This window comes from Panthera uncia, unplaced genomic scaffold (genome assembly GCF_023721935.1).
Source record: "Panthera uncia isolate 11264 unplaced genomic scaffold, Puncia_PCG_1.0 HiC_scaffold_1371, whole genome shotgun sequence".
NCBI lineage: Eukaryota > Metazoa > Chordata > Mammalia > Carnivora > Felidae > Panthera > Panthera uncia.
In genome coordinates this window covers 45,665-68,939 of record NW_026057999.1, presented here as the reverse complement: position 1 = coordinate 68,939, position 23,275 = coordinate 45,665, and the positions used below count along the sequence as shown (strand labels likewise).

The window sequence follows — 23,275 nt, the reverse complement described above, 5'->3', positions numbered from 1 at the left end:
TCATACCCACTCTAAGTATTATTTGAAATGTCATAAATAATAGCTATACTAACTAAACACCAGGATATGTTAGACATTTATAAAATGGTGGGATTAAAAGAGATGACAGTTACATAAGCTTGTAACAAACAGAAAGGTACATCTTCCCATATATTTGCAACAATAGTCATTTTTTTAGTATTCTGATTTATTTTGCTCCCCTCCAGCCCTTTGCTTCCCTATTTTCTTTACTTATATTCCACTGCATTGGTTTCTCTTCTTTTATATTGCCCTCTTCAGTGGGGTAATCAATGAATAAAATACTAAGCACACTGCCTGGCATAAACGAGGCATTCAAAAAATACTAGTTTCCTCCCATCACTTCACTTGATTTCTTTTAACCATTGAACAAATATATTTATGCACTCTTTTTGGTACTTGGGAAAATTTTTTCAGCAAAAAAGACAATACGATATCTTGTCCTTGAGGCACTTATATTCCAGTAGACAAAAAAGACAAACAGGAAAAAAAAAACATATAAAATATAAAACTTGTATATACACAAGTGGGTACAAAGAAAGAAGAATAAGGGGAACCAGGTAAAGAGATGGCTGAAGGAAAGGGCGGTGTGCTTTCAAATGCCATCCTTAAGTTAGGTCTAATTAAAAAGGGAACATTTGAGCACAGGCTTGAAGGGGGTGAGGGAATGGGTCCCACTGATACCTGAAGAGCACTCCAGGCAGAGGGAACGGCAACTGCAAACACACCTGTGCTGGTTGAAAACCTATGGGTGTGTGTTGGGGGGGGGGGGGGGACAGTGTGGTTGGAGGGGAAAGGGTTAAGGGAAGAGTAGTGTGATGTGTGATTTTAAAAGCAGCAGGAAAACCAACTCACCAGGGCTCTCTAGGTCATGGTAGGAATTGTGAAATGGGGAACCATTGAGGGTTTGGAGCAGAGTGGTGACACCATCTGACATATGTCTTTAAAGAGTCATTAGGGACAACTGTTGATAAGAGTATGTAGGAGCCAAAGACAGAAGCAGAGAAATAAGTAGGAGGCTCTCCGGTAGCAGTGGGGTGGTAAGAGGTGGTTGGATTGATGATCTATTTGAAGGCAGAGTCAACAGGAGTCCCTGGCAGTTTAGAGGTAGAGACATAAGTAGCATTAAGAATGACTCCAAGGCTTTTGATCTGAACAACTGGGGAAATGGAGATTTGATGGAAAACTTGTGGTCTTTTCCCTAGATTTGAGAAAGATGACAAGTAGAGTAAGTACATGCTGGCAAAGAGAGGAGATCAGGTGGACATTTAGAATTTTTAGAATTCTATTATACATCCAACCGGTAGCAGATAAGGGGGCAGTTGGAGCTGTAAGACTGCAGTTCAAGGGAGAGATTCGGGCTGGAAATACAAACTGGAATTTGTCAGCATTACAGGAAGCTGACCAAGATCACCAAACGAAATGTAAATAAAAGATGAGCAAGGTCTGGGCCCAGGGAAGTTCCAAGGTGAAAAGGTTGAGGAGAAGGAGATGATCCAGAAAAGTAAACCGAGAAGAAATGAAAAGGGAGAAAGAGGAAGCAAAGAGGAAGACATACTGGAGCCAAGTAACGAAAAGTCATCAAGAAGCCCTCAGTCAGCTTTTAATCTCAGCAACAGTTATTCTTCCGTGATTCCAACTTAATACTTTACTACAATGCATGATCTCCTTTCATTCTGCTTTTATTACTCTCTCCATTTATTGGGTTTTTTTTTTTTTCCTTTTCTTGTGCTCTCTTCCCTTCCTACCAGTAGTTTCATGCCCATGTTTTGAAACCATAATGAAAAGGGGGAGAAAATGGCACACACAAAAACCAAAGGTTACATACCCAAAATATGAGAATCTACTCAAAACAACTGCCCCCATTTTGATTTAAATAAAATAACCATATTTAACTAAAATAACCTACTTGAAAAAAGCAATCAACAGGTTCACCATGATGATATACTGCACGAAGAGGTAGACAGCTTGGAGGAACGGAGTAAGAAAAGAACCAGGAGGGCAAGACGGATGGCTTGCACAAACTACAAATAAAGAATTTAACAGAATGAGAGATAAGATGAATCACAGTCCTACGGTTCTACACAAATATTTATCACATTAACTTAGCAGAATACCATAAATTTTTGACATCTTTAAGATCCAGATGAATATTTTCCAGATTGTTTTTTTACTCTGAGTATCTACAAGGGCTTGATTTCTGAATGATGCCAAAATCCCCAACACACCATCTATATCTGAAGCATAGACTTCTCCATATATCATCCAGTATGGCTCAAATACAATATCTCGAGCAAGGCTCCAAGATGGCGGTTGCTTTGGTGAAAGAATGGCCTTGCGTGCCACTCCAAAGCTCAGCAGGACGATGGCCATCATGATCACAATGTAGAACATGTTTGCGGTCTGCAAAATAACACAGCACAACCAGAACTTTACCTCTGATTTTAAATTTAGAACAAATCAAACACCAGCAGCATTCATAATCACACCTCCCAGTATTAAGACTGTCTAGTCATTGACCAAAATGCCGTAGTCCATGACTAGCTGGGTTTCCTTTGGCTAAACCATTTCCTTCTCTCTGCCGTAGCATGTTTCATGTCAATGTCTGTCTAAAAACATAGATGTGTTGAGGGTGAAGAATCTGTGCTTAAACAAAAAATAGGGAGTATTCAAATTGGTCAAAGGAGCCCTTATCCCTAAGGTTATCTTCGGGAATCGATTAGAGACTGAGAAATGGATCAGGTCATGTTCATTTCACTTACTAAATGTACATCAATTCAACCCTTTTGTTCACTTATTTCATGAGTATTTCATGAGCTCCTCTGAATTTCTTAGCCTCCCTTCCACAAAGCTGGTACCATATGACCTATTCTAACCGATAGCCTGTGGAGTGGCGGTGAGTTATTTTAATTCCTGCCCAGAACAGTTAAAAGCTGTTAAACTTTCTCCATCCCTCTCATTCCCCACCACAGGAGACCTTGGAATCCATGTTATGTTGACATGGCACCGTCACAAGATAAAAGGATTCTGGATCCCTGAGTTATAGGGTAGAGCTCAGCCCCCATGAACACTCATTAAACTTTGCATTAGGGAGAAATAACTTGTGCTAAGTCACCGAGATGTATCAGTTACCTCAGCACAACCTATCTGATAAATATCAATGCCACCAAGACCAGAGGACATTTCTGGTTTAAAAATATAAAGAAAAAAAAATTTTAAATAAAAGTGTAAAGAAAGAAAAATCTGTCTTTGGAGTCCTAGAGGTTCTCCCTCTCCTGTTCTCCTTTGTTCAAGCACTACCCTTCTCTCTCCAGAACTTGCCCCTTCCCTGCCAGTGAGTATTCCAGAAGGAAAAGCCAAAGATGATCTGGAGAGTACTTCCTAGAGGGTGGGTCTCAGGTCCCTAAGCCAGCTGGAGAAGGCTAACCCAACTGCACAGCAGGCTCAGATGACAGAGCCGGATGGTCCAGCTTTGAAACCTGACTCCCCTACTTATGCCCTGGGGAAATTTACTTAACCTCCATCTCCGTGTATGAAAAATGTGGACAACAGTAAGAGTGCCTATCTTATAACGTTGTTTTGAAGATTAAATGAGTTAATAGGTACAAATACTTAGAACATAGTGTAGCCCATAACGCGTACTACTTAAGAGTTGGCTGGGGGTGAGGAGATAAAAAGATGCATTGAAAGTGTTAGCAGAAAATATTGCTGGTGGTAGCCTCACACAAATCTGACCTTCGAGAATCACTGTGCTCAGAGACACATTTGATTCAATCATATCTTCTGGCCGTAACCAAAAGGCTAATGAGTGGAGTCTCCTAAGCAACCACCCAATATACGCTGCAAGGACATTTGTTAAATAGGAGTTTGTGGTTATAAAGAAAGCAGAGACGACATGAGCTCGATGTCTGTGCTTCTATAAACAATTCTAAAGGTTAAACTACTGGATGTGAACCATGAAAGTAGGTAAAGTCATTAAAAAGGACCCCAGAACACACAAACAGATCGTACTCACCATTTTTGCAATCATGGTCACATATGGACCTACGTGTTGATTCACGGCAAAGAAGTCCAGGAGCCGTGAGAACCAGAATATGATGTCTATGCAGTAGATTAGTCTTCCCGCTGTGTGCAAAGGAGGGTCGCCCCACCGAAGGCCAAAACCAACTGAAAACAGGCCAATAGCCACAGTTTCTATTAGGTTCCAGTACTCACTAATCCATACCTTCACCTTTTGAGTAAACTTCCCAGGTTCGGAAATACAGACCTAAAAGAAGAAAGAAAGAGGGAAATTTAAAGAATGGAGTGTGACCCAAGGGGCTCATAATACTGTTCTTTGGTATATCAATTGCTGGCTTAGAGAATAATTTGAACCCCACCAAACCTTAGATCACAAGGGTATTTTAGAGCCTTCAGTTATCCTTGGCCAATGAATTATTAAAACGATTCTATAAATGTGTTTTAATGTCACCAGCTATTTGAAAAACAAACCAGAAAAAAAACAAAAAAGAATACGCTTTCCTAGCTTTCATTAATCCTAAGCTAACACAGGGGGCCACCAAGACATTTAAAAACTCAGTATTACAGTGGATCTATTACAGCTACCTTTCTGTTTTCATGAGGGAGAGCCAGTACAGAGGAAACTGGTTTGAAACCAAGGAATCCTGTAATCGAGTCCTGCTACCACTACTTAGTGAGTCGTTGACAAATCACTAAGAATGCCACATTAGAAGTCACTAGTGTAAGAAATGACCCCTGCAAAAGAATATCAGACAAATTCAAACGTAAAGTCATAAACTTATTTTTCCCGAAGCATAAAAAATGGTGGCATTCAGAGGTTTTTCTCCTGAATTGTTTTCTATAAACTCCACGATACTGACTAGCAGGCGATACAGGTATAATTACTAAGAATACATTCATTTAGTATACAGTGTTCATCATATTAGCTCCAGGACAAAACGAATGTATGTGAATGCATATACATAGAGACACATATACACTGACATGTAAAACAAAGTTTATAGCTGCATGTGATTATAGTTGAAACTGCGTGAATGTTACCTCGGGTTTTTTTTTAAGCGACTCACTTGCAAAACCAAAAATGAAAGTTTTGTTTTGTCTTTTGGACTACTTGCCTCAGGGATTTTCAGTTTCAATTTTCAAAGGTGTTTAGGAAATAACTCAAAAGCCATCAATGAATTCTTTCCTTATTGCACAACTCTGGCCACTTATTTGCCTACTGTAAAGTGAGGCTGACAAGGTACAGTAATGGTAGGCTATAAAAATCAATCTAATTAAAAAGAAAAAAACCTTCTGGGAAATCAAACAGTTGGAGGGTCTAACAACAATTAGATAGCCTCACTCTAAGACGGATAAACACACTTGGACATCTTTAAAAATAACTGCTTTCAAAGAGAAGCAACCAGCAGAAAGTCTTTGGCAAGGATTAAGGGTTGAGATCAGAGATCTTCCCCTAAATACCCTTTCTATCCCAAGCAAATCAGGATCAGCATTGCCTGTCTCGCCCCCACCCTTGCTGTATCTGTCCGTTTTCATCACGAGCCCAAAACACCTCTTCCTAGAGGTGGAGAAGACAAAGGTAGAAGGGACGACTCACCTCCCTGACCTTCTCAATGGCATTGGTGAAGATATAAATGATAACAAGCCACTCTTGCACGCTGGGCTGGGGCTGCATCTCCACCAACACAGTGTAAGTGAACAGCATGAGGAATGCCAAATATGCCATCTATGAGGGGGACACACATTCCCTGGACATGAGTGAGAGTCGTAATGGAGAATGCCAAGTAGACACAAACCGAGCCAAGCAGAGACACAAAGGAACTTCAACATGATAACATGGAAATATAACTTCCGTTTACGCAGAACCTGATTTCAAGGAAAGTACAAGAATGTACAGTTTTCTATGCTAGAATTTAATGAAAGCAATGAAGACAGCTGTTCCCAAATGCATGGAAGGGGGCACTGTCTCATCTTGTTGGCTCCTGACCAGAATTTCTGGAACCCGGCCCATGGCGACATGGACACCGTCAGGCTAACGACAAACCGAGAGAGAATCATACACTTTCCCCTCCCTGTAAGCATAGAAAACACGTGCCCCAAGTACACCAAGGAGCAGTATCAGTAGCTGTCCATTTTCGAATGTAATAAAATGTGACATTAGCTTCTGCTGGGAGTTTTATTTTATGTTGATAAAAACATCCTGGTTAGCAGGAAAGTATCGTCCAACTGTGAGTCCTTGTAGTGAAAGACTGTTCACATTTTTATCTTCAGCACTCAAACTAACACATGGTAGACATTCAAGAAATGCATGTTTCATTTTTAACTATATATATTAAACCTAGATTTCCAATATCTTCAAAAAATTAAGACACACTAAGCACACACATATATAGACACATAGGGATTAATAGCTTTGTAATCTTTTCCAATGTTCTTATTATCTTAAGATATATTCCCAGAAGTAGAATCACTGGGCATACACATTTAAACCCGTGACAGTGCTACTAAATTGCCCATCAGAAAGGCATTACCAGTTTCCATAATCACCAACAATGCATGAGACCGTGCAGTTCTTTTAATGGCTTCAGTGACAATACGTAGTGCTAGCTGATCGACAGATGTATTAAAGCCCCAGATCAATAGCGAGGGACGTGTGCGTGTGTGTGTGTGTGTGTGCGTGTGTGCGTGTGTGTGCGTGTGTGTGTGTGCGCTCATTTTCATTCTCAAGGAAGTGAATCATATTACTTTAACCTGAATCTCTATTTTCAGATCTTTCTGAGCTCTACCTAAGCTTGGTACATTACCCTCCCAGTAGAGTTCTATGCAGAGAATGGCAAAAACCCCTTCTAACTACACAGTAGTCATTGTATATACAATGGGTATTTGGGGAAGGCACGGTGGGTACTGCTGCCTATGAGATAAAGAGTTTAGAAAAGCAAGCACATAAGAAAGTTAAGGCAAATTCTGTTAATTCTATATTTCTTGAAGTTTATTCCTCAAAGTCTAAGCATGTTTGGTGACCACTTAGACACATAATTTAAATAAATTTGTTCTATCAAGTAATCTTTTTTTTTCCTTTTTGTCATTGGCTTCATGATGACCAAACACTAAATCACCATAGATACTGGTAATATTGCCCCCTGATACTTTCTTTCTTTGCAACTCTTAAAAGATCCAAAAATGTTACATTTTTTTCTTCTTCATCATCACATTTATAACAAGACACTGCTTCAGTAAAACACGCACATCATAACCGAGCCATGTGACATCAAGTCAAGAACGTCTGTGTTCACTGCTAACACTGTCCATTATGGGGGGGCAGACCCAGGTGGCTAATTTGTTCCATTTGTCTGTTAACTATGTGTCGTTGCTGTTCTGTTTGCTTAGCTTTACTCCTGTCCCTAAGAGTTCATCGGCTGGAGATTTCCAAGAACAGAAACACTGAATATTTTTTTCTCAATGACATGACTATGGCTAAAAGTCTCTCAAAGCTACTATCAGAGACTTTGGGATATTTTGTTACACATTCACAAAAAATGGTGAAACCTCATCATTTGAAGGAAGATTTGATTTTTGAAAGCGGAACTATGTACATATTTAATAAGTATATGAAATACACGTTTGGATGGGCAAGTAAATATTTTGCAATGTAACACATTTAGATAAGTGCCCTTTTATAATCGCACTTCAAATGTTTCAGGAATACACAGTCTTGGCCAGGAGCAATTTAAAGTATAAGTAAGCATTAGAAAAATAAATGTTATTAAATAAATGTGAAAAGCACTCATTACATTTAAAGTGCAGTTAATGATTTCTCTGTATCACTACTATCAACATTAAATGTATTATTTATTTATAAAATTAACTTCTGCAATGTCATTGTCCTCCAAGGCGGAGGGGGGTGTCAGAAGAGGAAAATGAAATGAAATGAAATGAAATGAAGTGAAATGAAATGAAATAAAATAAAATAAAGTTTTATTATTCTCTCTATATTTATAATCATATGTGATTGAAGACAAAAAGCAAACACTTTGCATTTTTTGTTCATATTACACATTACACCTACAAATAAAAAATCAACTCAACTGCTTGATTTCTTTGCCCAAGATGAGAAAAGGATCTACAGCCATCACTTAATTCTACAATCACTACTGTTAATTGGCTGTTCCACAAAGTTTCACAGGCTCAGTCCCAGCAGAGCTAATAGGAAGCGCTCAGGAAAGAAGAAAATTCTTGTTCTTTTACTCCCATAGTAAGAGAGATTTGCTACAACCTGTCCTCACCTCCCTCCAATCTTCTCTCCTACCTCCTCTGTGATTCCCCTCATTTTTTTTTTCTTATCGCACTTCTACATTGTATCACAAGTTGGCAAACCAGGCATATCATTATCAAAATCATCATTAACTATTGACCATCATGAAGCCTATTTTTAATTGCTGCAATGAGACCAACCGTATAAAACCAAAACTTGACAATTGGAGCATTGTAGAACTCATAGATTTTCCTGGTCCATGGGAGGCTTTGGGGACCACTCTTTAAATCAAGGTGCTGATTTTCATCTAGTTTCTCATCAGGGCCTCTCTCCAAATCACGGTCTTTCTGCAAAATAAATAATAATTTATTGTCAGAGCCTTAACTAAAATACTGATATTTGCAAACATCCAAAATATATAACTATTTATGAATATAATACATTAGAAATTAATTGGGCACCCACCTGCCAAATTATAATCTTAGTCTTGCGAGGAAAGAAAACTACATGTATTGCATAAATCTCTGACTTTTGGGGAAGGAGCCCAAGAGATCTCTGAAATGCAAGCCAAGTATCCAATAATGAAACCTAGTCAGACCAAGAGTAGTTCCAAGGGTTTAAAAGTGGTCGCTGCTCCTATTCTGCTTAACCTCCTTTGTCAGTATTTTGAAACCTAAAGATATCGTAACATTCCCCTGAAATCATTAACAGATAATACAACTATCTCCATAATAGAGGAAGACAAAATAGACACCCATCGATGATGTATTTCCCAAGTCCTAGGAAAGTTGGGCACAGCATGAGTTTTAGAATTTTGGCTTTGATAGCAGACATGTAGCCCTCATTGATGGCAGGGGTGCTGTGCGTAAAGTCCAGGGACTCTCTGAGCTTCCAGGGTTCCTTGAATCCTCCTGCAACCATACGCCAGCATTTGTGTTGTACGTGCAAATATTTCCAAGGAAAGCATCAAATCTTTCACCAGTTTCTTACAACATATGTGTCAGTCCAAAGGGGTTAACCCTTGTAGGTGATAAGCAATAAGCATCCGTGTGGCAGACAAGGGGATGTATGACCGTGACTACACAGGTGTGCACACAGGATAAAAGCCTTGTAAAAAGCGGGGGGAAAGAACTGAAAAGAAAAGAAAGCATTACTTGTAGCCTGGTTGTTTTGGGGAAGAGGGAACTTAGGAATGGTCAAAGAGAAGCAAAGAGATGTCACCCTACTCTATAAAGGTCTGTGTGGTCCTAATTTTTAAACAGGAAATGCATTCCTTTTGTGACTTTAAAAAATATTAAATGAAAAGAAAGCCATGTTCTCTGATGCTTCTTTGACAAGTACGTTTCTCATCCTATCCACCAAAGATCTCTCTCTAGTTGTCACACCTGCAAGACTGGTATGATTTTACAAGACAAGGAATAAACGAAGTGTTGCTTGAAATGTCCATAAAATTGAGAAAATGTAATTTTTGAGGCTTCTGGCTTCTAGACGGGTTATCTCAGTGTCTGATTGATGGCTGTCATTCACATCACTTTGGGCAATGAAATTGGGGTTGTGACTTAAAAGTATAAGAACTGATCTGGTTCCTAACAGGTTCGGACCAGCCCAGAGTTAAAATAGCTTAGAACCAATAAGAAAAGTCATCATTTACTGTGATTTTAATGACATCAGTACCACTTTAAGAAGACCCCAGAAAGCAATTTAAGTAATGACTTTGTGAGTAAATAATCTCTCTTATTATTTTTTTCTAGGAATTTCTCATTAGGTCTTACTTACTCTTGACAATTTGGTATGCGTTATAAAGCCCCAATTGGGCCTCTCTCTAAGTTGAATTCAAAGACACCCAACTACCATGAGGAAGACAATGTGAGAATATAAATTCAGATTCAGGACTTTCCTTCCTGCACCCTTACAAGAAGGTAAACATAAAAATGTTTCACTTAGCTTTTTTTCTATTCAAATCTCAATATCATCAATCAAATGGTCTCTCTCTCTCTCTCTCCCCCTTCCTCTTCCCCTTTCCTCTCCCCTCTCCCCTGTCTTCTCTCCCTCCTCTTTCTCTTTCTCTCAAAGGAATCTGCTATCAGCAGGGATACAGGATAAAATTATAACTACAACAATCAACTCTACTAAAATTCATACCTATTTTCCATTGTATTACTATCATCTTCCCCACTTAATGACGGTCTGATCAAACACATTATTGTTCAACTTTCGAAAACATTTTTTTCATTGTAGTTTATCAACATGTCTAAGAACTAAACTCCTCTTTCTCCTTCCAAACCTGCTCCTTTTCCAAATATTCCCATATCCTTTCAAGATGCCCTCGTTTTAACCATCAACTTCTTGGTCGTATTTGCTACCTCCCTTTCATTCATGCCCCATGTTCAAACTCTATTTGATTCTTCACTTAAGATTTCTCTTTTCCTCTCTATGCCCATTGCTACTAACTCTGGCCAAAGCCCGTAATCCTCCTCATCTGGATGGTTACGCCAGGCTATGTTCTCCCTGTTTTCGGCCTATCTTCTTGCCACGTCATCCTCTACGCTGGAGGCAGAATAATTTTCCTAATGGCCAGAGCATCTTGCTACCGTATCACATACATCCACGGGGTCTCCATTACCTGCAGAAAAAATACCACATTCCCTCATAGGATATACAAGAGTCTCCATGATCTAGCCTCAATCTACTTTCCCAGCCATACCCACAAATATTTCCTCCTTGTCCCATATCCACTATAACCTGGACTCTAGCCAAGCCAAGGAACATACGATGTTTGACATATGCCTTGCAACTCCTGCCTCTGGGCCCCTACCTACTATCTGTCCTTCCACAGAAATGCTATTTCCACATAAGTCCATCTTAACCACTACCTCATTCACGAAGCCGCCACCAATCTCCAATCCTCACTGACTGACACCAGATGAGAAGAATCTTCTTCTTCTAGTTAAGGCATTCTGCCATCTTGCTATAATTTGTTCCTAAGAAAGCTCCTGTCATCAAAAGTCATGCTTTCAAAGGGCTAGCAGCTAGATAGATTAAACTTCTGATGGCAAAATTATTTTACCTGTAGAGACTTCAGTAAGGACTTTTATAAAACCTCATGAAGCAGATGCAGTGGGTGAATCTACACAGCTTCAGAACGATGGCCTTCCTTTTCCTATTACCGGTGGTACTTTCGTTATATTCATTATCACCCACTATTACCACAAGGACAAACTACAAAGACCTGCTAAAAGAGCATCTACCTGTCTTCACTTTTCTCCCAAAATATAGAACACAAATTGTGTTCTTCAACTTATCAAGCATATTATATTTAATCAGCATTGTGAAATCTTACTGTCTCATCAAATGCTGACTCTCTGCCTAGCAAAATTCCAAACACAAAGCAGGTAATCAAAAACTATTGCTCTAGTTAAATTCATAGACAAGAGAACATTGTTACTATGATTATAATCCATTCAGAACAGGGCAAATTTGAAGCACTTTTTAATAAATGCTTTAAATTGAATAATGCTGAGGTATCGCAGGTACTCTGCCTGATTATAAGCCCCATGGTGGCAGAAGCCACCATGCAGTGTCCCCAGAACATTGTATCTTATCTGGCACATGGTAGGTGGCCATTAAATATTAATTTAGTTGATAAATTGATATGGCCATGTCCAAAGCATCCAGGTGGGCAATTGTTATAAACAGAACCACTACAGTACAGCCAAAGTTTAATTTTTCAGGGAATTGTGAGAATGTACCATATTTTTCAATGTTAAGAGCACAGTTAATTGCCACTTAAGGAAGGACTTCCTACTCTAAGAGTTCCCCTTTGAGAATGACTACTTAGTGGAATGCTCCAGCTATCTACAATGCCTTAAGTGTTTGTGGGAGCTTAGCTTTCCATGAAACCTGTAAAAGCCAAAAGTGAAGTTACATCCGCTTGCAAAGGACTATTTGCTACCAACTGCCAACATATTTATACACTTGTTTATAGATAAGTAGGTGGGTGAATGGATGGATGGATGGATAGATAGATAGATAGGTAGGTAGATAAGCAGCTTTCTCCATTGTTCACTTCAATAAACTAACTCAGTGTGAACATATAAATGAGCAAATTCAAAGAAAATATCTCACATATGAAGACTACATTCTATTTCTAAAGGTGTTAAGCCAACACTGCATTTCTTATCTTCCCTTAAAAAAACACTTGAAATGGTCTGTGCTTAGTAACCATATCATCTAGCCAGCACAGTCACAATTGCGACAACTTGATTAGCCCAGCTTGGCAAGATAATTGCTCACGCATTCTACAGAGGTTAGAATGCACCTGTCATCTTATACTCTGAGAACCCCAGATAAAACATCAGCCTTAGCAAAGTGAGGATGGAAGGAAGGGAGAGAGGGCAGAGGAGAGGAATACATATATACCCAAACAGGCATGAGAGTCAAAATATTTAACAACTGATCTGATAGGGGCATTAACCAATCAGAATGGATGCTCACCCAATCAAAACAGACGTCAGCCATACCCACTAATGATAATTATTTTGAATTTAATACTTATTGAATACATTTTTAGATACTATAACAAATACTTCACAAGTACAAAAGCATATCCAAAAAAGATGCTAACTAAAGATGCCTCATTAAAATATTAAGTACCACAGAAGACGGTCACTGCACCTACAGTAATAAGTTTATAAGCAATGATCCAAGCTGAGACAAAAAAGCAAAAAATACATGCACAGACAGAATACTGGGGACTTTCCAATGAAGACAGGTTGCAAGAGCAGTAGCTCAAGTTACTCAGGAAAGCATATACAGCTGGGAACTCAAGTAAAATTAGCTGGTCACTGGATATAACGAATGTAAAAAAAATTGTGCAGTGAAACAGTAAAGATAATGCAAATTCTAAACCTGCATCTTTACAAATAAAGATTTTTAAGGATATGAGGCATTCCTCATTGTAACTTTAGAGAAACAGTAACTCTATTCTACTTGTCACAAGGGAAAATGAAAAGTGAAGCAGCCATCAAGGCAGAATAAAGACTTTATTTCCCAAAGAAATGGGATATTTTGCTTAATCATATATGGGGGTTAATTAGACATATCATACATGCTATGCCTGATCATAGATAATATGACTAAGATTGTTAAATAAGTTGTTTCCTAAACAAATTTTGGGAATGTGTACATTTGTGCAGGTGTATGAAAATGTGCACGAACGCATATGAAAACTTAGTTCCTGGGGATATTGTACTAACCGTATAAGCACTTTCTTTGGCATTGCTGGCGTTCTGGTCACCATAATACCACGCAAACTGGAAGTCCTGGGATTGGGGAACATGTGACATCTCTGCTTTGCTTTTAAATTCCAATGACAAAATGGTGGGTGGAAAAAGAATACTTATGATGATCTTTGAAAGAAAATAAAGCAAAATAAACAGTAAGAGTTACACAAGTCACAAGTATTAGCCAAGTAACAAAATGAAGATTTTCACGTACATAAAGTGTCAGACCTATCCCCAATTCAGTTGATAACCTGATTCGACATGTACTTGTTGACTCAATTCCAATTCTAGAAGTGTCTCTCTCAGAAATACTCATAAATACAAGTGCATGTGTATAGGGATGATTGTTGCAGGGTTATGTGTAATAGCAAAAAACCTATGTCAACCTGGGGTACCTGGGTGGCTCTGTCAGTTGAGCGTCCAACTCTTGATTTTGGCTCAGGTCATGATTTCACGATTCGTGGGATCGAGCCCCGTGTCGAGCTCTACACTGACAGTACAGAGTTTTCTTGGGATTCTCTCTCTCCCTACCTCGCTCTGCCCCCTCTCCCCTGTCAAGTAAATAAATAAACTTAAAAAAAAAGTCTATGTCAACCTAAATATCCATCTCCAAAGGGATAGCTGGTGTAGGACAACCTAAGAGTGGAATATTATGCAATCATTAAAAAGATAAAGGCAATTTTTAATATAATGAAAAGATATCCAAGTTATATTGTTATGTGAATAAAAGCAAACTATATAATAACATATATAGTGTGCTCCCATTGCTGTGCAAAAAGAAAATTAAAAATTAAAGAAGATCTGTACATACACATATATGCATTTAAAGGCTTAAAAATATGTATACTACACTGTAATTATTTATCCGTAGCAGCAGGCAGTAAGAAGTATTATTTTTCAGTAAGCATGAGCATATTGCTTTCATAACCTTTTAATGCCATTAAGTAGTTATCCCGTAAAACACATTAAAATGTATTCATATTATGAAATCAAGAATATAAAAACATACCAAGTGCCACCTTCTGGTGGATTCACCTCACATCCTACACAAATATTTTCTTTGCCAGTAAATCCCAAGGAAGGTATACATCCAGATATCCATAGTTCCTTCATTATTGCTATTATTCATGTATTTATGGGCTACTCAAAAGATTTTTTTAATTCAAAAGATTATTTTACGCTCAATTTATATGGCTTTTAAGAATAAATAGTGTAGGAGATTTACTAAATGTTGTACAACTCAACTTCTTGAGCACTACTGTTCTTTCAAGCTAAAATCAGGCCTTAGTTCTCTGGGATTCGGTGAACAAAAATACAATTAACCCTGACTGCACACCATTCATGATTAAATAAACTGAAGTCATATCCTGGTCAACTTTCACTGCCTAAATGAAATGACTTTTTGTTGTATTTTAAAACCTGATCTCCTATAAGAAGTTTTTCAGGACCGTCCCAGTTTTGACAGGGTTTTGTTTGTGTGAACAGTATATGCTTTCTCTTCAGATGTGGAACCCAAAATACACACGGTCTTCTAGGTCTGGAAACATCATAGTTACCAGGCACAATGATGCCATTACACTAATTAATTCCTAACCCACTTCCCGAAAAGACTCCACATTCTGTTGCCCTTGGCCCTTGCAGGACAACTGCCTCATGAAACACTACTCAAGGATAGCGATATCCCATTCCCAAGGGATCAGTTGGAGCCTATCACCCTATAAGTATTTAAATGAGTTTTCGCTTCCACCAGACCCTATAAGGTCTTCCTCCAGTCTTCATGCACTTGGAATTAGTCTAACCAGGACACCTTACAATCATTTGCAAATGTGTTCTCAAAACTCACAAGCCAAACACTGAGGAATCAGGATCTACACAGGGAGAGCGATTTCCTGCAGCTCAGAGATTTTAAGTAGCTAATTCAGACTTCTTTCTCGACTCACTGTGTTTTGGGGCAAAACATTCAGTCTTGTTTCACTTAGGTCTCTTTGTTGATACAAGGTATATGAGGAGCAAAATGTTATTAAGTTCTCAGTAAAAAGGATTTCTAGTAAACTAAACTATGTACAGGACACAGCCATGGGGAAAATTACTGCTCAAACTTGCAGCCAACTTACCCCATCTCATTCTCTACACATTTAAAAACAGTTATTGCCAGAGATTGCGTAGCTAGAGGTGGCCCCATTCATGTCTCTGCTTCATCATTTCCAAAGTTGAAATCAAAACAGATCAAAGGAGAACTTCTAGAAACAGCTGTTATTTATCCAATATTTTTAAAAGAGGAATCTATGTGAAATAAGTTTTGATTCAATTTCTCTTATTTTTGCAATCTCATTGGTGGAATTGAAATGTGCAAGTTCTTTTATTTATTTTATATATTATGCCTTTTATTTCTTTGTGTTTTGTATAGTGTGTCCAACAAAAACATATTTTTAAGAAAGTCGTCCTATTTGGGACACCAATTTTTAAGAACTGCAGGAAAAATAAAATAATATACAGTCTTAATGTATCTCTTAATTCTCATGCTTTATTCCTTTTAATTCAGTTTTTATAAGCATAAGGACTTTATAAGCTTGACCATAACCAAAGCTTTAGATTTGATGTCAAAAGTCTAATGTTTTTAGTAGTTAACTAAATTACTCTTGATAATTCAAGATGAGAGGTGAGGCCAAACTGTAATGGGTAGAAGAATCTGGAAATGGGTGAACAAATGTGTTTGAGGGCAGCTTTATAAAATAAGCATTTAAGGGACACCTGGGTGGCTCAGTCAGTTAAGTGTCCTACTCTTGAATCTCGGCTCAGGTCATGAACTCCCAGTTGGTGAGATAGAGCCCCACGTCGGGCTCTGCACTGACAGTGTGGAGCCTGCCTGGGTTCCCTCTGTCCCTCTCTCTCTGCTCCTCCCCCATTCATGCTCCTTCTCTCCGTCTCTCAAAATAAATAAATAAACTTAAAAAAAAATAAAATAAAATAAGCATTATTCCCTAAAACATCACATTGGATGAAGAGAACAGAAATTGTTGATTTTATTTAGTTTATTGTTGGTTAATATTCTTAAGATGAAAAAAATTTCACTAAAAAGGCTCATTTAGTTCTGTTATAATTATCAGAGGTAATGGAGTTTACTAAGAATGAAATCTTGTATGGGAATGCAAGCTGGTGCAGCCACTTTGGAAAACAGTATGGAGGTTCCTCAAAAAACTAAAAATAGAACTACCCTACGACCCAGCCATTACACTACTAGGCATTTATCCACGGGATACAGGTGTGGTGTCTCAAAGGGACACATGCACCCCCATGTTTGTAGCAGCACAATCAACAATAGCCAAAGTATGGAAAGAGCCCAAATGTCCATCGATGGATGAATGGATAAAGAAGATGCGGTATATATATACAATGGAGTATTACTTGGCAATCAAAAAGAGTGAAATCTTGCCACTTGCAACTACGTGGATGGAACTGGAGGGTATTATGCTAAGTGAAAGTAGTCAGAGAAAGACAAAAATCATATGACTTCACTCATATGAGGACTTTAAGAGACAAACCAGATGAACATAAGGGAAGGGAAGCAAAAATAATATAAAAACAGGGAGGGGGGCAAAACAGAAGAGACTCATAAATCTGGAGAACAAACTGAGGGTTACTGGAGGGGTTGTGGGAGAGAGGATGGGCTAAATGGGTAAAGGGCGCTAAGGAATCTACTCCTGAAATCATTGTCGCACTATATGCTAACTAATTTGGATGTAAATTTTAAAAAATAAAAAAATAAAAATAAAAATAAAAAGGGAATAAAATCTTGTATATGTTTGTATATGCTTCCAACTTCTAACCACCTTCACAACAGAATGCCTTTTGATGGACAGAGTTGGTACAATCATCCCCATTTTTATTTTTTTTATTTTTTTTTAATTTTTTTTTTTAACGTTTATTTATTTTTGCGACAGAGAGAGACAGAGCATGAATGGGGGAGGGTCAGAGAGAGAGGGAGACACAGAATCCGAAACAGGCTCCAGGCTCTGAGCTGTCAGCACAGAGCCTGACGCGGGGCTCGAACTCACGGACCGCGAGATCATGACCTGAGCCGAAGTCGGACGCTTAACCGACTGAGCCACCCAGGCGCCCCTCATCCCCATTTTTAAAAAAAGAAACTGGGAGATAAAGTAGTGTCAGAGGCTCCCCTGGGAAGACCCCGGCTCATCTGTGAGAGCCAAAGATACTAACTGGCTTTCCTGAATATACTCTTCCACAACAAGGGAAAAATGAAGTCCAGAATACAGACCTTCAGAGTAGACCAATATTAAATTCTATACAGCAAGTAAATACATCTTTTTTTTTTAAGTATACTTATTTATTTGGAGAGAGAGAGAATGAATGAGCAGGGGAGGGGCAAGAAGAGAGGGAGAGAGAGAAACCCAAGCACTGACAGCGCAGAGCCCATCGTGGGGCTCCATCCCACGAACTATGAGACCATGACCTGCGCCAAAATCAAGAGTTGGATGCTTAACCAACTGGGCCACCCAGGCGCCCCAAATACACCTTTTTCTTTCAATTCAAGTACAGCTGACCCACAAGGTTACATTAGTTTCGGGTGTACAGAACAGAGACTTGAGACCTCCATGCTTGCACTGTGCTCCCCACAAGTGTAGCTACCGTCTGTCTCCACACAACACGACCACAGCACCACTGACCACATTCCTTGCGCTGCGCCGTTCATCCCTGTGGCTTACTCATTCCATAACTAGAAGCCTGTGCCTGCCTCTCCCCTTCGCCCATTTTGCCCATCCCCCCAGCCTCCTCCCCTTTGGCAACCACCAGTGCGTTCTCTGTGAGTCAATGTACCTTTAGCCAAGCATGTTTCCTCATTTTCAGGCGCCCAGTCCACATGTCTGTCAGCAGCATCTGGGTGCAAGTATGTGAAACGAAGGGCCGCAACCTTCCAGACACGGCCAGTTTCAGACAGGTGGAATCGCTCCAGTTCTTGAGTTCGTAGGTCAGCAGTTTCATGGCCATTCTTTCATTCTGCTTGAATGCCTTCTCCAACACATCCAGGGCAAGCTGGCCAAACTGTCTGTAATGACACACAGTCAGTGGCAAAAAAAAAAAAAAAAAAAAAAAAAAAAAAGGGGGTGAGAATCCCAAAAAAAAAAAAAAAGAGGAGGGAGGAGACTCAGGAAAGACCGATGCAAAAGAATGAACAGCAACAGAATAACCTCAGATTGCAGAAGCTATTTGAAAGTGATTGCTGCTCAGATGAACGGTTCTCCCTTTCCAGAATTTGGTTTACACCAGGCATGGCTAAGCTATCTATCCATGGGGAGAAGCCTGTCTACACTACAAACCAGGCTATACATAGCTTGGTTTGGGGCTCTCTGACAAGACCTAATAAAGAATTTTTTTACAGAAAAGACTGTTCAATACTGAACTAGCGATTAAGGAAAATCATGGGGTCACCCTTTTTTTCCTTAACATTTTAGAAAATACATAGATGACTTGAGTAAGAAGCTAGACTTGGAGACATTTTTGGGGAGGTTGTTTACTCTAAAAAGCAGACCCTGCTGTTCTCTCGGAATCTTTTTTTTTTATTATTTTTAAAAACTGTGTATATATTTTGAGAGAGAGAACAGGGGATGGGCAGAGAGAGAGGGAAAGAGAGAGAGAATCCCAAGCAGGCTCCGAGCTGTCAGAACAGAGCCTGACTCAGGGCTCAAATTGAGCCTTCCAGGTGCCCCTCTCTGGAACTTTTATTTTATTTTATTTTATTTTATTTTATTTTATTTTATTTTAAGTTTATTTATTTATTTTGAGAGAGAAAGAGAAAGAGCGAGCAGGAGAGGGGCAGAAAGAGAGGGAGAGAGAGAATCCCAAGCAGGCTCCGTGCTGTCAGCACAGAGCCCGATGTGGGACTCAAACCCACAAACTGTGAGATCATGACCTGAGCCAAAATCAAAAGTCTGACACTTAATCGACTGAGCTATCCAGGCGCTCCTCTCTGAAACTTAAAAGTCACAATTACACATTAGTTTCCATTAGCTCTAGCCCCTCTTCTTTCCTCACTATTATAATGCTTCAGTAATAAAAAAAAAAAAAATCAAAACTATTTCTAACTTTTCTGTCTTTTGCCATCATGCTCTGGTTCTTTGACACAGAATACATTTATTTGTTTTCCTGCCTGAAAGGTACTACAAGTAAACAACAAGTTTTCACTTAACTTAGTATCAAAAGAGTTTGCGAGTTCAAAATCATTAACTGAACATTCTATGTGAGGAAACCAGAGTCCTGAAATCTGGCCAACTAATCACCCAATTAGTAAACAGCTGGACTAAGACCAAAACGCAGCTCTCCTAATTTGAGGACCAACCCTCGACTCTCTTCTGCTTGTTCCACAAAGCACCCTGAAATACCTAAAGACCCTTATTTACAGGAGAGCCCAGGAAATGCACGGCAACAAGTCCATGCGTCTTACAAGTTCTAAGGTGAGGGAGATAAAAGTGTCTAACCATTCTAAGAACTGTCGATGTTTAGTATGAAGTGAAGAGAGAACTCCTACTTTGAGTAATTTTTCAACTCTTCTGAGGCATCATCCACCATGTTGCTCTCCTTAGCTTCATGGGCCATGGCTCGGTAGAGTTTACAAGCAATCACTGCCTTGACCGTGGCCTCCTCTCCATGCTGCCAGAAGAACATGGCCATCTTCTGTCTTTTCATGAGCACAGCCCAAACCAATAGGTCATTGTAAGGGTAAATAAAGCCAGTAGACTCAGGGTCATCGGATATATTTTGCTCTTCTTTTGACTTCTTCCTTGATTTATGAAGGACTACAGACTTTTCCTGTTGGAAAATAAAATATAAATGGAGTCCCAAATACTCAGATGCATGATATTTGACCTAATGAAACATATCAGGTATCCTAAGAATATTTTTTAAATCATTGACAAGAGATGGAAATAACAATGGAACTTTATAAACCAGAAGTCAAAATTTTGGTCTTTTAGGTGATCTATTTCTCATTGTGTCTGACAGATCCAAGGTCTAGAAGCTGAGATACCTGTGTTTCTTTAGCACAACTTAAAACACTACGCCTTTGGGATAGACCCAATAACTATATGACAATTTTTAATTTCCCCAGGTCAAATAGGTCAAAATAATATACTGGATAAATGAGAACTATTCAATTACTCTAACCTTACTTTATAAATCAATTCATCATCTTTCCCTTACAAAAATGTCACTAGTATTGACAACATGTATCCAAACTGATCGGTTTTAAGTTTCCTTTCCTTTATTCTGATTATATTCCTCTAGTAATAGTAATATGTAATAATGAAATACTATTCTCTACCTGGTAAGCTAACACTTTACAGCCCATCAGAAATGCCACTCCTTAACTCCCCCATGTGCTTCTATATCACTATGTGCGTATTTCTATTTCAATATTTATCATGCTGCAATACTATATTACTTCGGGGAGAGTGGGATCATTTCTCAGTCATCTTTATATCTTCTCCACCCATCTGCATCCCAAATTCCACCAAGCACCCAACATAATGCCTGCTAAATAACAAGATTCAATGATCATTCTTTTTGATAAAAGGGGATAAGAGAGAAAATTATAAGCTTCCTCTATTTCTATAAATAAAAGGAATTTGTACTCATTGATGGTGATCAAGGGTAATTTTATAAACTATCCATTCATCCTAGGAGCTATGGAAAGCAAACCTCTTTGAGCCAACATAGGAATCGTGTATACAGAAACTTGAGCAAAAGCATGTAGCCCCGAGAAAGGGAACTAAGGGAATGCGAGGAGCGGTGGAATAGCAACTTTGCTCACAGCGCTCAGTCGTTGGAAGACGGCAGTGGCACCCACCTTCCTATGGTACTTGCAGATGGTCTATTGGTGCCTCCCCGTCTCCAACTTTAAATGAAGAAGTGGTCTAATCTGCAGGAACAATTTTATTTTCAAGTCTAAAAGTAAACAAGTAGTGGGGCACCTGGCTGATCTCAGGGTTGTGAGTTCAAACCTCACATTGGGCAGAGAGATTACTTTAAAAAAAAAGTTTCAGGGGCGTCTGGGTGGCTCAGTTGGTTGAGTGTCCAACTGTTGATCTCAGCTCAGGTCGTGATTCCAGGGTCATGGGATCCAGCCCCGTGTCAGGCTCTGTGCTGAGTGTGGAGTCTGCTTGGGATTCTTTCTTTCTTTTTCTCTTTCTTTCTCTTTCTCTCTCTCTCCCTCTCTCTCTAAAAAATAAAAAAAATTTTTTTTTTTAATTTCTAAAACTAAATAAGTGGTACCTTGAATTTGTAAGGCTGGGCGGTTCTAATGAACTGGGAGTGCAGAGTGCTTTCTGCGGATTCCTTTCTATTTCCTGAGGGACGTCTTCGGTGCAGAGGGGGCTGGGAACGGCTTTCAGCAAAACTGGTCACTTGCTGGCATACGTTATTTTGTTTTTCAAACAAAACAAAAAGGGAAATGAATATTAGTATGGTGACAATTAACATCTCATTTCTAGACAGTAATGAAAACAAAACATTATATTGTATCAGGTATCCTACCAAGTATCCAATGGTTCTGTCTCTAGCCCATAATTAGAATTAATTACTCACCCCACAAAAGCCTCTCATGATCACCTCCTTATTAAGCACAGTTATTTCCTAACGTCTGAGAGAACATGTTCTTTTGTTCCCTATTATATATCTGCATTCCTTCTCTATGTGGAAATTCCATTAAAAATCAATGGATGTTCTATACCTGGAATGAGTTCAGAAGAGGCAATAAAGATTCACAGTTCTGATAAGAGAAAGTTCCCACTCACAAACAACTCCAAGGTTAAGTTAGAAAGTTATGGAACTTCTCCAGATATTATGAATCACCACTGCAATTCCAGTGATTAGACCCAATAACAACATAATTTGTTGCTTATCAGCATGAAGCTTTCATCAATGAGAAACCAAAAGAAGCATTCTTAAAGGGGCTGATACAAACTATGGCCTTTGAGCTACTTTATTTATCTATCTATCTATTTAAGTTTACATTCTACAGATATAAATTAGAGAAATGATGGGATCTGGACTTCTAAAAAAATACTCAAATTATTATCATTATCATTGTGATACAGAATTAACAGCATTGTCAGTAGTAATCATAATGACTATTATTATTCATACTCTATACCCTCCATATACTAGGAATATGTGCTTTCGGGTGTTACTTTATTTAATCCTTTTGATGAATTTATGAAAGAGATGTTCTATTGTTATTCCCATTTTATAGATAAGGAAAATGACACACAGAAAGGTTAAGTTTCTCATTCAAGATTTCACATTGAGCAAAACTAATCCTCTGTCCCAAATCTCTCTGACTCCAAACCATGTGTTTATAAGTGCTACAATCTAACTTACCATCAGAATTTACTAATAACTCTACTCCTTCACCAGAAAACAGTCAGAGAAATGGGTAGTAATTTCATACCATTTCAAAAGAACAAACCACTAGGGGTACTCGCCTAGCGAGTTCCCTGCTGGGCTACAGCGAGGCCACAGTCAGTCCTCATACCTGTCCCAGGGAACCTCACAGCAAGGAATACTTAGTTCAAGTGAAGGAGCTCATATGTCAAGTGCATCCCTATGCCTTTGAAATCCCGGGGAAGATTATTTTCTCTGTGAGATTTAAGTTTCTTTTTGTTTTGCTCTTTTATTTCTTACAGACAAG

At 38.8% G+C, this 23,275-nt stretch overlaps 1 protein-coding gene across 1 annotated transcript in view; it reads right to left on the bottom strand.

Moving 5' to 3' along the window:
• Nucleotides 1–23,275, bottom strand: part of LOC125916978 (transient receptor potential cation channel subfamily M member 6-like) — a 68,804-nt gene that overhangs the window by 32,630 nt on the left and 12,899 nt on the right. The window contains exons 7-14 of the mRNA XM_049623240.1: nt 21,859–21,993; nt 20,117–20,397; nt 18,409–18,637; nt 13,546–13,698; nt 8,491–8,637; nt 4,034–4,285; nt 2,247–2,421; nt 1,928–2,042 (exon numbers count right to left, since the gene is read on the bottom strand). Coding sequence (XP_049479197.1) covers nt 1,928–2,042; nt 2,247–2,421; nt 4,034–4,285; nt 8,491–8,637; nt 13,546–13,698; nt 18,409–18,637; nt 20,117–20,397; nt 21,859–21,993 — 1,487 coding nt within the window. The remainder of the gene's footprint in view (nt 1–1,927; nt 2,043–2,246; nt 2,422–4,033; nt 4,286–8,490; nt 8,638–13,545; nt 13,699–18,408; nt 18,638–20,116; nt 20,398–21,858; nt 21,994–23,275) is intronic.